The following is a 16,272-nucleotide window of genomic DNA, read 5'->3' as shown; positions in this document are numbered from 1 at the left end:
GACCTCTTTGTTCTGGTCAGAACCTCAGTTGCAGCATTCTGAATGAGCTGTGCTTTTTGGGGAGTCCAGTCAGAAGACCAGTCGTGAAGTTACTTGAGATAAAAGCATGAGTGAGTTTTTCCTGGTCTGCTTGACACATACAAGCCTTCCCTCTAGATATGTTCTTCAGATGGTAAAAGGCATTTTTTGTGATTGATTTGATATAGGGTAGTATGGTGGATCAGCTGGTAAAACCGTTGGCCTCACAGTTCTGAGGGCTTGGGTTCGATCCCGGGCCCGCCTGTGTGGAGTTTGCATGTTCTCCCTGTGCCTGCATGGGTTTTCTCCGGGCACTCCGGTTTCCTCCCACATCCCAAAAATATGCAACATTAATTGGATACTCTAAATTGCCCCTAGGTGTGAGTGTGGCTGTTTGTCTCCATGTGCCCCGTGATTGGCTGGCAACCAGTTCAGGGTGTACCCTGCCTCCTGCCCGTTGACAGCTGGGATAGGCTCCTGAACTCTTGTGAAGATAAGTGGCAAAGAAAATGGATGGATGGATGGATGGATGGATGATTTAATATGGCTGTTGAAAGTCAGGTCAGACACTATCAGAACACCAAGGTTTCAGACTTGGACTGCTTTTAAAAGATTGTGATTCCAGGTATTTACTAACAGCAATTCTCTTTTCTTTATTGCCAAAAACAATTGTCTTTTGTTGTGGTTTAGTTTCAATAAATTATGCCTCATCCAGTTTTTTCATCTGCTTTAGACAATGGCACAACACCTCAATTGAATTATAGTCATCCGGAGACACTGCTAAATATAATGGTGACATTTCTGTAGATATGATAGTCAAAACTAAAGTTTTGAAATCAGAATCAGCTTTAATGGCCAAGTATGTAACAACACACAAGGAATTTGTTTCCGGCAGTCGGTGCCGTCCCGGTACGACATTCTTAACAAACAAAGAACAAACAAACAAGAACAAAGACCAATAGACATTCAATTAAATGGAACAATTCCTTATAAGTTGTGCAAGGTGCAGACTCTTCTTCATTTAGAGCAGTTAAGAATGCGTCAAATGCCCCACATTAAGTTAAGATGATACAGTGTCCTTACCAATTTGCGGTTCACCGCTATAGATCAGTGCAATGACAATTGTGCAAAGGGAGCAGTTTAAAGTGACAAATCGTGCGATAGTCTACAGTATATATTACTAGTACTAATACTGATTGGACCAGCAGGATATGAAGGTTTGTCCCAACAATGGCACAAGGCAGAAAATATTAGGTTTGGTGATCAAGAATTTCATTACTTAATTGCAAGAGGGGAAAAAACAGTTTGAATGCCCGTTAGTTTTGGTTTGCATTGATCGGTAGCACCTACCCGATAGAAGGAGCTGAAAGAGCTGGTGGCCAGGATGTGGAGGGTCCGAAAGATCCTACCTGCTGCCTAGTTCGATTGGCGTGTAAGTCTTCAAGGGTGCGAAGGGTGGTGCTGACAATCCATTCAGTGGTTTTGATTGTCCGTTGCAGTCGGAGTTTATCCTTTTTTGTGGCGGCTCCAAACCAGACTGTGATAACACACAAACGTAAACAGTACCAGGGAGCATATACAGGCTGAGCAGGAGAGGTACAAGAACTGACCCGTGAGGGACCCTGTAGGTCATTGCCATTTGTTGACACAGTCACAAAGTAGCTGCTTTCCTCTAGGTAGGACCTAAACCATTTAATGACCGTTCCATTTAGTCCTACCCACATTTCCAACCAGCAATATATCATGATCTACCTTATCAGAAGCTGCACTGAGATCCAACAAGACTAAAATTGACACCTTTCCTGGGTCAGTGTTCAACCTTACATCAGTTAGCACTTTCGTAAGAGGAAATTCTGAACTGTGATGAGTTTGGAAACCTCATTGAAATTTGTCAAAATGTCCATTTAAATTTGAAAAGTTGCTGAGTTGATTAAAAATAACTTTTTTCAAGAATCTACAGCTACTTTAAGAGCTTTCGAACTCGCCAAATTGAAGTGAGCAATTCATTATTGGCTACAAATCAGCTAGCACTGACTTCACAATGGTTTTGAAAAAGTCAGATGACATTGAGTTGTGCCAGCCCGTTGATTGTTACAATTGCTGAACCGTTTTCTCTACAGTTTTTTAGTCAACTGTATCAAATTCTGACAAGGTATTAGATTTTTCCCTCGGTGGCTTCAGATGTAGAATAATTATATCATTTTGCTGATTTGTGCTGACAATTGACCTGATAGATTGTATTTTTTTTCCACAAAAATAACTGGAAAACTAATTGAATTTCTAGACTGTTCCTAGCTTTGATTTAAGGGGATTGTGAGCTTGTCAAACACAGAAAACAAAGTTCGACTATTATTGAAGTTCTTATTGAAGATTCAGAAAAGTTTTGCCGTCTCGCCCTGACTAACACTTGGTTGAAATTACAAAGACACTGTCTGTAGAGGTCATGGTTACCGTAATTTTCGGACTATAAGCGCGCGACATTTTTCACACGCTTTCAACCCTGCGGCTTATGCGGTGATGTGGATAATTTATGCATTTTTTCTAGCGGCCGCAAGGGGGCACTCGAGCGAAAAAGGTAGCAGTGAGACCAGTTGAATATATGTGCCAAGGAAGTGACTTTTACTGGTATGTTTTTTTGTTTTTTTTTAACCGGCCCTGTTAGCGCTGTGCTAGTGTGTTGTTGCTGTGTTACTGCCACGTCTCAGTGATTTTTACTGTTTTTTTTTTTTTTTTTTTTACTGGCTCTGTTAGCGCCGTGCTAGCATGTTGCTGCTGTGTTACTGCCGCGTTTCAGTGATTTTTACCGGTATGTTTTTTTTAAACGGCCCCGTTAGCGTTAGCACTGCACTAGCGTTACTGCCGAGCTAGCGTTCTGCTGTGTTCCTGCCGCATCTCAGTGATTTAGGTGTTATTTTTTTTTTTTTTTTTACTGGTTCTGTTAGTACTGTGCTACCGTGTTGTGTATAGCTGCCGTGGCTGTTTTTTTTTTTTTTTTACCGGTATGTTTGTTTTTTTTTACCAGCCCTGTTCATGCTACCGTGTTGTTGCTATGTTAAGCTAAGATAAGGTATTAAAACTTTGAAAACTCTTTCAGTGTACTGTCTTTCTTTGTTAATGTGGGTTTCAATTTGGGCTTCAATGTGGGCACTTGCAACTTATTCACAGGTGCAGTTTATGTATGTACCAAATGGTATTTCCTTTGCAAATGGACTGGATAAGGTTTATAATCCGGTCCACTATGTAGGCTGGAAATTACGGTAATTTGGAGTTTAGCTTTTCTCCACTTATGTTGTTCTTTCCTACATTTCGATTTAGAGCTCTTTCCATCAATGTGGTCGGCATGGTGGAGCAGTTGTAAACCATTGGCCTCACAGTTATGAGGTCAAGGGTTCGATCCCGGCCCCCCCTATGCGGAGTTTGCATTTTCTCCCCGTGCCTGCCTGGGTTTTCTCCGGGCACTCTGGTTTCCTCCCACATCCCAAAAACATGCAACATTAATTGGACACTCTAAATTGCCCCTAGGTGTGATAGTGAGTGCGGCTGTTTGTCTCTATGTGCCCTGCGATTGGATGGCAACCAGTTCAGGTACCCCGCCCCATTGATAGCTGGGATAGGCTCCGGCACACCTGCGACCCTTGTGAGAATAAGCGGCTAAGATAATGGATGTATGGAACCATCAATGTGTTCCTCCACGGTGTTCTAGGTCGCCTAAGAATGGTCTGAGTTTAAACAGGAGTCACAGCGTTCATGGTATTTGAGTTATACATTGAAATTGTACAAAGGTTTGTCAACTGTCTCAGTATTCACAGTTTGTGGCTCAGTTACAATTTCCAGAGACGTAGTGACAGTACTCTCATTTATGTACATTTTTTAAATTGACATCGAGGTTCCCTGAACTTTTGGATGAATAAAACCCAATGATCATAAAAAACGGGATGCAGTGGGATCGGAATACAAGATTTTATTGCAGTATTTTGCAGTAGCAATCGTGAAAGCGCAAATTTGTCTCTCAATCTGAGTTGCATATTACGTGTTGTCTCTCAGCTCTCTTGTCGATACCATGCAGCTGACATGTTTTAAAAAATGTAAAAATAACTTTATTGTCTGTCAGATGTTTATAGTTCTTTGTCAAAAGACACGCAACAATGCCAAAAAATAAACTTGCTTTTGTATTCAATCACATTAGGCGTGATGGCAACGCGGTGTAAATGTCTTGCGGAGCCAATCAACGACATCATTGATTGGATCAGCGAAATATGACAATAAAGCCAACCAACCAATCACCATAAAAAATTATGAATTTGGATTTTTTTTCATTTATTTTTATTCCTTCATTTAAATTTTTGATAAAAAGTTCATTTTTATGTGGAGCGAATGTGTTCTGTATTACACTACTTAATACTTAAAAATTGACGAATGGAAAGATATTTGAATCAATGCTTTTGTCAAAACACTGTAGGATCACACTGTAATGGGGAGGGGGTTAAAGGCTGCTATACCCCATCAGCCCTCTCTGAGCGCTCACCCAGGGTTCCCATGTAGAACACGGATCGAAAGACACATTATCCCACTTTTATTTTATTGCTTTTTTGTATTTTGGATTTTGTTTGTTTGTTTATTGAGGAGCGCTTTTCCAGTGCTTCGTCTATGTGACTCATCCAAATGTTGATTACTCACTACATTCACAAAATTACATTAGCAACATTGGCACTCCCAATGGATGGTATTTCTGTCCCCCTGTTTGGGAGGGGTGTGGGGTGGGGGTCTACAAAACAAAACAAAACAAAACATTGATCTGACTACTATATGTAGTAATCTAATCCCAGTTAGAATTGTCAAAAGGGAAAGTGACCAAAAATCAATTTTCATCAACCATTTTGCAGAGGATAATTTGGAGTCTTTGTTCACATAATCATCCACGTCTATTAAAGCAATGGTCCCTTTGCTTTTTTTTCTCATTATTTTTCTTTATGCCACATTTCATCGCAGTACATGTTTCTAGAGATTTCCTTGTCCTACTTTTTCACTCCTGGTTCAAGACCAATATTAGACCTTTGAATTTTGGCCTATATGGACAGGGGTTCAATATCAGTAATAATCATACCTTTTTCTTGTTTTTTAGTTTTGAATGTTACAAAAGTGAGTGTGTGTGTGTTTGTGTGTGTGTGTGTGGAGGGATGTGTTTGTGTTCGTGGACTGCCACGTTTATCAACGAGAGTGGAGTTGGGAGATTTGGGGGCTGTTGTCGGGTTGTTGTGTATAAGCATTTTTGCAAGTACGAGGACCAATTTACAGAATCAGATAGTTTTACCACATGCCAGAAAAAATGTCCTGAGCTGATGCTCTAATAGCCTTCTTCCACTTACTGAGGATTCTGTGCTGTGCTGGGCCCCACATTTTTAAACATCAATCTAATTGCATTGATTGTACTCCAGGTTGGTTGACTCCTGACTCAGATGCAAATAGCCTGGCACAGGGGTCGGGAACCTTTTTAAGAGAGAGAGCCATAAATTTCATATATTTTAAAATGTAATTTCAAAAGAGCCATACAATATTTTAAAAACTAAATACAGGTGTATTTGCACTTTTATGTAAGACCAACACTTTTAGAGTACAATAAGTCTCAGAATTTTTTTAAATAACATTGTTGCGCTGTTCCATGATGACCAAAGTACTTCTTACCATTAATCCGACTTCTGGTGCTGCATGATTTTGCAGATGGCTTTATAGTCTATTTCATATGTAGTTAGATTAAGCTTGCAGCATGCAGGCGTTCATCGTGAACGTAATTGTGGCGAACAGTTCTTGCAGACAAAAGCACATCTTTTATTTGTTTGATTATCGCGCCTTTATGTGAAGTTGTCAAAACGTTTATTGGCAACAGCAATTACAAATGCTTTGGCATACTCTCCATCTGTGGATGGCTTTCGATTTCTCACAATTGCTAAAGCGCCAGCAAAGCTATCTCAATTCCATTCACCTTGTTGGGTCCAAACACAGATTTGCTGGTGAGTAACTTGGACTCTGAAAAGTAGCTCTTGACATACTTTCTTCCTAAAGGGTTGTGCCACCCATAGCAGCAATAACTGAAATCAAGCATTTGCGATAATTGGTAATGAGTCTGTCACATTGCTCTGGAAGAATTTTATCATACTCTTCTTTGCAGAATTCTTTAAACTCGGCCATATTGGAAGGTTTATGAGCATGAACAGTCCGTTTAAGCATCACAGCATCTCATTTAGATTTAAATCCAGATTTTAACTTGTCCACTCACTCCAAAACCCTTTTTTTAAGCCATTCAGAGTTGGACTTACTAGTGTGTTCCAAATTGTTATCCTGCTGCATGAACCAAGGGTACCTGAGTTTGAGGGCACGAAATGATGGCTGGACATTCACCTTCAGGATTTTCTGGTACAAAGCAGAATAAATTATTCCATCAATCACAGCCAGTTGTCCTGATCCTGAGGCAGCAAAGCAGCCCCAGACCATCATGCTGCCACCACCATACTTCACTGGTGATATCATGTTCTTTTTATCAAATGCTGTGCCAATTTTTCCGCAGGTTTAATAGTCTGCACACCCTCCAAAAAGTTACATTTTTGAGTCTTCAGTCCACAGAATTTTTCTTGAGGATCATTCAGATGTTTGGCAAATGTGAGACGAGCCTTTATATTCTTTGCTGATGACAGCAGGGGTTTTCGCCTGGGAGCTCTGCCATGGATGCTATTTTTGGCCAGTGTCTTTTAAAGTCATGAACACTAACCTTAACTGAGGCCAGCAAGGCCTGCAGGTCTTTAGATGTTTTTGAAGTTCTTTTCTGACCTCCTGGATGAGTCATCATCACATTCTTGGAGTAATTCCAGTTGGCCATCCATTCCTGGCAAGTTTTGCAACTGTTCCCAGTTTTCTACATTTGTGGATAATGGCTGCGACAGTGATTCGCTGGAGCCCCAAAGCCTTGGAAATGGCTTTGAAACCTTTTCCAGACTGATGGATTTCAATCGTTTTTTTTCTCATTTCAGAATCAGAATCAGCTTGATTGGCCCAGTGTGTAAAAACACACAAGAAACCTTTCTCTGTCAGTCGGTGCTGCCCTGGTACGACATTCAGAACAAAGAACAACAAGGTAACAAAAACAAAGAACAAGGGACATTTCTGTATATAGGAACTATTCCCTATAAGAGTCACAGATGTGCAAATTCAAATTCAGGTAAGATATAAGAGTGTGTCAACCAGACTGTGATGGAAGTACACAGTACTGATTGGATGACTGCTGTATAGAACTGTCTCAGCAGCTCGAGTGACAGGCCGTGTTCCTCAGAAGCTGCAAGAAGTACATACTTTGCTGGGCTTTTTTGAGGATGGAGTTGATGTTCGTCTCCCACTTCAGGTCCTTTGAGACTGTAATTCACAAGAACTTGAAGGTCTCGACGGTTGACGTAAGGCAGTTGGACAGTGTCAGGGGCAGCTTTGGTGAAGGATACTTCCTGAACTCCACCATCATCTCTACAGTTTTTAGAATGTTTAACACCAGGTTGTTCTTGGGGGTTCTTCTTGAATTTCTTTTGATCTTGGCATTAGGTATAAGTTCTTGAGCTCTTGTAGCCTACTTCATGTTCTCTGACATTTTAAGTGATTTCTTGATTCAACAAGGGTTAGGGTTAGGTTAAGTGGTAATCAGGTTTGGGTGCGACTTGAAATTTAACTCACCTTTCCCAAATTTGTGGTTAGTCACAGTGACTGTGATTTAACAAGGAAGGGGTACGATTAATTTTTCACAGCGGTTTAGAAAGGTGTGGGATTTTTTTGTGCCTTAATAAATTGAGTTACAAAGTAAAACCTGCAACCTGTATTTCCTTGGGTTGTGTCTCATTGATATTAAAATTGCTTGCTATTTCAAAGGAGAGATCTAGTCACTTAATAGTTAAGGCCTCTTTCACCAGTGGAACTTTACCCCAGAGCTAGGAATTGTTGTTGGAGCTTTTTACAAGATGGGAACTCTTTCTGAAAATAAATGTCACATTCTCAGTGTCGCTTATTGTGGGTGCTTCCAACATTTGCTTCCATCATATGCAGCTCCCCTGTAGCTCCTGTCCTCCTGTAGCAGCAGAAATAGTGAAACAGACATTATTTACCTCCAAATTTAGACATGAATGTTTTGCTGTTGCGCGTGCATGCACAATTCTCTCGCCATACCCTCAAAGTTTGGGGTTCCCTGCAATAAAATCAATTCAATACTATGCTCCCTCTCTCTCACTCACACACACAAACACTTCTTATTTTTACCATTATTTCCCGATCAATATTATTAGCAATTGTGTTTCAACAGGTTAAAACCACAATATGGCAGATGTGGCAAATTAGCAGCTTGCTGGGTGTAAGCCTGCTAGCTAACCTCTTAACATTGTCTATGAGCAGGGTTAGCGCAAGGTAAGGCACTGGTAGATTTATTTATACAGTGCATTGAATACACAAGGAAATTCAATAAGCTTTACATGACTACCAACCAATCACCAAACATTGTTGGACTGGAGACAATTTCTAATTTAGACTTAATAAGCAGTGGCAAAGAGTTCATCAGGATGAAGCACGAGGTTAAGAATTCCCAAGTTTGGGTTTGTAGAAGCAGGGTCGTGAGGGAGACTGGAGCATGAGCAAGTGAGCGACCTTAGCAGTGTGGTTGGAGCAACTGTCGTGGCAGAAGGCTTATGGAAGGCACTAGAAAAGGAGGAACAACAGGAAGTAAATCGAGGCACAGTTATCAGGGAATCTTTTCATACAATGAATGACGAGTGAGCAAGACACTCATTTTCATGGGTTTATAGTAATGCTTGTGTGTGTATGTGTTTCTCCTATTTTATCCTGCAGGTTAACTATTTATATTTTTTGTGTGTGTTGAGCTGGCCTGCAAACCCATATTGTGTTATCCACAAATTTAGATGTTTTATTTTAGGAAGACATTGGCTTTCTACAAACTTCTAGTCTTTACAGATATTTTTTTCAGATGTTCTGTATCAACTATTTTGCTATTTGTTTTTCCCCTGTTGGAGTCAGTGGTTCACCTAGGGTGACTATAGTGACTTCCCCCTGAACAGGGTGACAATTTATGTTTGAGGTAATTCTCATGCTTCTAGCACAAGTGGCGGAAAATTCTTACCTCTGCATCCTCAAACAGTTGTCACTCAATTTCCTGTTCAAATGAGTTAACGAACCTCCACTCACACTTTTACACATGCACACATTTCACGGAGCTCAAGTACGTACAGGTCACACGTTACCCTTTTCCCAGTTTTATAGACTAATTTGTCTACCCGATAGGGACTAGTATTCTCGAGGTTGGGTTCTGCTGCAGTCACCCAGACGTGCATTCACTCATTCCTCATGAGTGTGTGAGTTTCCTACTCACCAGAGATGTCATTACTTCCTTCGGCTTCTCGTCAACCCTCAGCCCCCATACGCAAAGTCGAGGCCCAGTCCCAGAACGGTCTCAAGTGCTGTGGTCATGGTCTTTCCCTGGACGTTGACTCAGCCCCTGGAAACCTCAGGTATCTTGAAATTTGGCTCGAAGGACCAAGTAAATGTCAGGTTTACCAATCAGACATTCATTAAACTGGACAAAAAAGGAAGACACCAGTTCAACTTTGAAGGAGGAGGAGAGAGGAGAGAGGAGAGGAACTGTCTCGTACAATTCGCCACTGCACTCTCTGATTATCCCCTCCTCGGCACCTCTATTTATTTAGTTTCAAAACACCCCTTATTCACATGGATGTTACAAAAAGAAGACAGGTGAGAAAAACATAGTTGGAAACAAAGTGCACTTGTTTGTTTGTGAGTGTGTGTGTGTGTCTGTGTGTGTGTGTGTGTGTGCGTGTGTGTGTGCATGTGTTTGGAAGATTGCTGAGTACATGTGTGGTCATCATTTCTTTAACAGACAACAGGTGCTCCTGGTTCTAACACTTCTGATGATTGGATGTTTTTGTTCTTGCTATCTCCTGCTCGGCAGCTGCCACATTATCTAGAGCAGAGCAAAGCATTTCTTTATTGGAAGCAGATGCATGATAATTATATTCACAATTATTTCTACACCAATACTTATGTGCTGCAGAGAACAGGGACTTATTTATGTCGTGTCTGCTACCTTAGCGTTTCTTTGAAAGATTTTTGCTCCATTGGATCATCTCTATTTGGTAAAGGATTGTCTTTTTTTCCCGTGTGTGTGAGACTGAGAGCATTGTGCAGCTTTTACTGCATGCTAAGTGGCTCAGGGTTCGCACGCGGCCCTAAAAGTCCCAAAAAAAACCAAAATATTCGAAGGTGCATTGAGGGGCTCCTAAAAGTGCTTAAAAATCCGCGAAAACCGGTCAAGCCCCTAAAAAGGCCTTAAATTTAAAAAAATCAAAGGGAGGACCTATACCGCCAAAATTCTCCCTAAAAAAAATTATCTTTTATTTGAAAAAAAATAGGGTCTGGCGTCCAAAACAGCCGGAAATTGTCAACGGAAGTCACCGTGTTGACAACTAGTCGCCATCTTGTCGATATTCCATTGTTTGTTTCCGTGAGTAGGCCTTTCACTTCATCTTCGTTACGACGTAGCGTAGTTCTTTCATCGATCCAACTTGTTGTATCATGAGGAAGTGCATTTTTCAATATGCTTGGGTTGAAAGTAAGGAGTTCGGGAGCTGGGTTCGTCAAGATCCAAAAGATCGGCACATGTTTTACTGCCATCTGTGCAAGCAGAGTTACCAGCTTGAAAAGATGGGCGTCAGAGTGCTGGAGTCGCACCGGAAAAACAGGACACACGCTGATTTCGCAAAAACTCTCATCTTCCGTTGGTATGAATCTGTTTCTAAAATATCAAGATACTGGTACTGGCAGTGCATGCGCACCTACATTTGTCCAGTCATCGACTTCAACCAGCCGGAAGTCAGGCTTTATGAAGGTAGTTCAATACACGACGACGGACTAGTTAAAGGCAGAGATCGTGTGGACTTTAAACGTGATCTCCAGCCATTACAGTTACAAATCTTGTGAAAATAATTCGAAAGTGTTTGCGGTCATGTTCCCAGACAGTGACATTGCAAAAAACTACCACTGTGGGGAAAGGAAGACTTCGTACCTGGCTACATTTGGCATCGCTGCCCACTTTTCATCTCTACTGCTTCAAAGCCAATTATGTAATGTGAAGACATTGACAAGGGTCATATCAATGAGAACTACCACAAGGGGCGACAGGTGATCACTGTCACAGGTACTGAGGTACTGGAACATTTGATGAACCAAGAACGGTTGATGGCACCATTGGGTGGGTCTTGATTTCCCACGATGGCCCTAAATTTTCTGTGTCGACCCTAAATTTTTCGTGTCAGCCCCTAAGAAGGCCTCTTAAATTTTTTGGGTCAGACTTGAGTATGAACCCTGTGGCTGTTATCCATGCAAGGGCAAGGGCAACCAAACAGGTGGTGTTGTGGGTGGGACAATGTTGGAGGGAGAAGTCACAGGCAGAGAGGCTCGCTGCAGCTACATCAAAGCCAAAATAATCCAGTATTAAATTATCAAACATCAGATTAAAAAAATGATGATCCCAATGTGTGTAAAAATGCCAAATACTACTAACAGTAATACATTACACTTGCTGCTAATGCTTTTCGAGAGTCACAGACAGTTTGCAATTTCGTGCATTATTCATTCACTCCTCACTCAAACCTTTGTGTTTGTAATATAGTTGTGTTTCCAGACCTGCCCTGGGGGTTGTCTGACAGAAGCATGGCTGCTCTTCCGGCCCTTCTGATGAACCATACGCATTGTGGGTTAACTGTCTTGCCCATATGTCTTGCCCACAGATACAACGATGACAGGGACTCTGGTTGCCTCTGCACCACGCTGCCCACAATAAGATGTACCAACCAGCCAGACCGATTGATCTTTTGCAAATTTATGATGAGGGTAGTAATTACAAGAGGGCTGCTTTCTCTCATTAATTTTCCTTTAGCTGTAGTTTTGTTAAACTGCATGAATGCTTCTTATTGTAAAGAGAATTTCATATCTAAGCTTAATGATGAAAGGAGGTTGTTGCAATAAATTCTTGTCTGGTGTCTTGTGTTTTATCTTATAGAAATGGGCAGTGAGTTGCCGGGAACTGTAGTGATGCCAGGAGCAGTTGGATCTGGCCCGGTAAGGATCGGAGGATCTGTGCCAGGCCGTGGTGGCAAGAGAAGATCAGGCGGGTGAGTATGTGTTTTGTTTCGCGACCATTGCTGAAATAAAACCTTGAACTCAGATCAGCATGCAAGCAACTGATGAGCAAATATGCATTTCAGTTAGGGCCATGCGATTATATAATGATTGTTAGGAGATTGCAATTAATTTCCCATCAAGCCTGGTCATCCGATGTGTGCGTATTTCCTCGACTTAACGTTCCGGGAATGTGCGTCACTAAAGCCTGTCAAAGTCGTCCTTTTCCTTCTTGACTTCCATTTACAAATTGTAGAAGTAAACAGAAATCCCTTATCGTCTGGCTCACCCCATAGTAATATAGATGTCGACTCAGCCGTTCTCCCACAGACCCTGCTGCATGAGCAGCGGCCTGTCCTCAACCCAACCATTAAGTCGCCAATGTGCAAGGTACGTTGTAAGGTCCCCAAAAATGGGGAATGCTGTGTTTATTTTCTGAAAGACATACCACCCAAGTGATTGTGAGTGAGTGAAAGCATATAAAGGTGAGCATAGTCAAGCACATGCTTTCACTCTCTGCTGGCAGCACAGGGAGCATTGGTAATTAGCCACTGCTAGCGGCAAGGCCACCAGACCAACGCAACAGTTAGTCATGTCATCATTATTCAGGTGGTTTGTGTTATTACAAAACTAGTTAATCTGTATTTTTTGAAAAAATATACACATTTTAAATTAGCAATAAGATTAATAAGGTATGTAGCGGATATTGTCAGAGTGTCGTCAGTATGACTATCAACCAAAATTTCTCATTCAATAACAAAAAGCCATGTTTTACAGCCTGACTTAGGCAACTCCACCAGGCTAAAGAAGTCGCATATCATAGTGGGGATAGAGCTTGTGGACCTACGTCATAAAATCACCTGACTTCTGTTTACCTTGCCATATTGCCGGTCGACCTAAGCATTGGTCAATGCTAAGTTGGTTGGAGACGACACGGAAATATGTCTTGTAACACGACGCCTTAGAGTCTTGTCCGATACCGTCAGACATTTAGGTGAAAATAAACGACGGTACGTGGAAAAATTACATAAACTCGACATAGAGGACCCGTATTTAATCCCGAAGTTGATGTTTTCGCCGATAAGAAATTGGACTGTTAATTCGCTTCCGCTTGTCTTGGAAAACTGGATATACACATGGATCTGTTGAGTAAGTCGTTGAGATTTACACGGAAAAGTTTGAAAGCGTATAAAAGTCCGGACACATACGAATCGATCTTTTCAGCTACTATTCAATACAAATACCAATATTTAAATAAATGGCCCCTGGTTTTACAGAAACTCGCATTCATTAACTATGATTGAAAAAAAGACGATGGTTGACGGCTCGTGAACGTGGAAGTGTGTTCGGCAACACGTTGACCTTTGCCGGAATCCATCAATCTTTTCCGCTAGTATTCAATACAAATGCCAATATTTAAATAAATGACCCCTGGTTTTACACAAACTGTCATTCATTAACTTTGATTGAAAAAAAAAAAAAGAGGACGGAGTTGTCTCCATGGAACGCATGTGAATGCAATTGCGGCCTCACTTAACCTCCGTAAACCTCTGTGACAGACAGTTTTTTCTTGAACACGCATTGTTCTCAAATAAACCAACTTGGAATTATAAGTACTTTTCGGTAATTTGAGATTGAGAAGAATATTAGAGGCCCCATAGCTCAGTGGTTAGAACATTCGTTTGGTAAACCGGGTTCGTGAATTCGTATCTCACTGGGGCCTCTACTCCCAAAGAGGGGTTGCATCAGGAAGGGCATCTTGTGTAAAAACTGTGCCAAACAAATATGAGTGTTCATCTGAGATGTCATGCTGCGGCAACCCCTAATGGGATGAACAGAATTTTTTTTTTATTTTTTTTGGATTGAGAAGAGTAATTCCCACCTGAAATGAAGCATGTGTGTATTTCGTTGGGCACCATCCATCATGATTAATTGCCGAAATCCATCAATATTTACTGGTCTTTTCAGCTGGTATTCCATAGAATGATCTCTTTGAATATCTGTCTTGTCTGTTGTGACTACCAACAGCACAACAGGTCTCGGGTATTGTAAATATTCTCCTCCGATTCAATGTCTCCCCCAATGTCGAGCATCTCTGACCGGTGTGACAGAGCACTCCCCCGTGCTGAAAAGTCTCCTTGTGCTGAATCTGCATGCGTTACTAACGGGGGAGCTCTGAGTACGTATCTTATGCTTACTGAGAAATCTCCCGGTCTCATAGTTCCCCCTCTTCTACATAGAGGGAGCTAACATACGTTATAACCTAACCCTAACCTAACCTTAAAACAAAAGTTGATGAAAAAAAAAAAGATATACACATATTAACGTTCGCTGTGTTCATCTTTCTGAGATGTCCATAGCAAACACAAACACCTGGTGACAGGTTGTCGAATGGTACATGTTGAAGCATGGATGGGGATGTTTCAGAATGGACGGAAGTTTACAAAATATATGCGCATGTGCATTAATATACGCATTACTCACAAAGAGACTTTGCAGCACCGGGAATGCTCAGACCATCACACCGGCAATATGGCGCAGTAAAAATGGTGACATCACATGCACGAGCTCTACAGGGCCCTGTACCATTGGACTAGAAACCAGTTTACTTGAGAAATTAACATTGGAAAGAGGGATTATGCAGGCAAACTTGAAAAACAGTTGGCCACTAATGACATAAAACCAGTCTGGCACGGATTACAATCGCTAACTAATTACAAGCAACAATCCCCTGGTAAACAACAATAGTGGGCTGGCTGAAAACCTGAACAACTTATATTGCAGATTTGAAAATGACACGGTGACTCCATACACCCACCAATTCGCACCATCGACTACTTCAACATCACCAACTCCTCTGTTGACCATCCATGAACAGGATGTGAGGTGGATTTTCATACAAGAAAAGATCGACAAAGTGGCGGACCCAGACCTTCTGTCCCCATCCTGCCCCAAAGTCTGCGCAGACCAACTTGCGTCAGTCTTCACAACGATCTTCAACAGGCCTCCAGAACTGTGTGAATACCAACCTTTTTCAAATGCCTCACCGTCATCCTGGTCTCCAAGAAACTGGCAATCTTGTGTCTAAATGACTACAGGCCTGTTGCTTTAACATCTGTGGTCGTGCCTCATGCTGGAACCCCCAACTCCAAGAGTGTCACAGGTCCCGAGCTGGACTTACTGCTGTTGGTCTACTGAGCTAACAGGTCTGAGGGTACTACAGTCAACACGGGTCTGCACTTCATCCTTGAACACCATGACAATGACGGAACCTAAGCGAGGATCCTCTTTGTGGACTTTGTTAACACCATCATCATCACCTAACTCCTCTCCTCCAAACTTCTCCAGCACAGTGTGTCACCTGCCATCTTACAATAGATGTACAACTTCCTGACGGGCAGCACACTGCCAGTGAGGCTGGGGGACACCACCTCATCCACACTCAGCACCAGGACACCCCAAAGTTCTGTTCTCTCTCTGCTCCTCTCCTTGCTCTATGTCGATGACAACATCTCAAGGCACCCCGCTGTCAAATTCCTGAAGTTAGCAGATGACACTACAGTCATCGGGCTCATCAAAGAAAGCATTGAGTTTGCGTCACATCAGGAAGTGGAGAGGCTGGAGTTTTGGTGTGGCCAACACAACCTAAAGGTGAACGCACTAAAGATTCTAGAAATGATTGTGGACTTCAGGAGGCATCCTTCACCACAGGTGCCTCTCACTTTTTCCAACCGTCTTGTGTCAACCGTTGAGACCTTCAAGTTCTTGGGACTTAGTCTCACAGGACCTGAAGTGGGAGACAAACATCAACTCAATCTTCAAAAAAGCCCAGCAAAGGATGTAGTTCTTGCAGTTTCTGAGGAAGCACGGCCTGCCACAAATGCTCTTGAGGCAGTTTTACACAGTAGTCATCGAATCAGTACTGCGTACCTCCATCACAGTCTGGTTTGGTGCTGCCACAAAAAAGGAGAAACTTCAACTGTAACAAACAATCAAAGCTGTTGAACGTATTGTTGACACCAC

At 41.9% G+C, this 16,272-nt stretch overlaps 1 protein-coding gene across 8 annotated transcripts in view; it reads left to right on the top strand.

Annotated features, from left to right (window-relative positions):
- Positions 1 to 16,272, top strand: part of arnt2 (aryl-hydrocarbon receptor nuclear translocator 2) — a 127,587-nt gene that overhangs the window by 9,764 nt on the left and 101,551 nt on the right. For 3 of the 8 annotated variants that reach the window (XM_061815604.1, XM_061815601.1, XM_061815603.1), the window contains exons 3-5: positions 7,041 to 7,144; positions 11,859 to 11,961; positions 12,131 to 12,242. In XM_061815604.1, the coding sequence (XP_061671588.1) occupies positions 11,913 to 11,961; positions 12,131 to 12,242 (161 nt within the window). In that variant the 5' untranslated portion in view covers positions 7,041 to 7,144; positions 11,859 to 11,912. The remainder of the gene's footprint in view (positions 1 to 7,040; positions 7,145 to 11,858; positions 11,962 to 12,130; positions 12,243 to 16,272) is intronic. The other 5 variants (XM_061815606.1, XM_061815607.1, XM_061815605.1 and 2 more) reach the window with 3 other exon arrangements.

This window comes from Syngnathoides biaculeatus, chromosome 3 (assembly GCF_019802595.1).
Source record: "Syngnathoides biaculeatus isolate LvHL_M chromosome 3, ASM1980259v1, whole genome shotgun sequence".
Classification (NCBI taxonomy): Eukaryota; Metazoa; Chordata; class Actinopteri; order Syngnathiformes; family Syngnathidae; genus Syngnathoides; species Syngnathoides biaculeatus.
The sequence above is the reverse complement of the archived record's forward strand: the minus strand, read 5'-3'. Positions and strand labels throughout refer to the sequence as shown.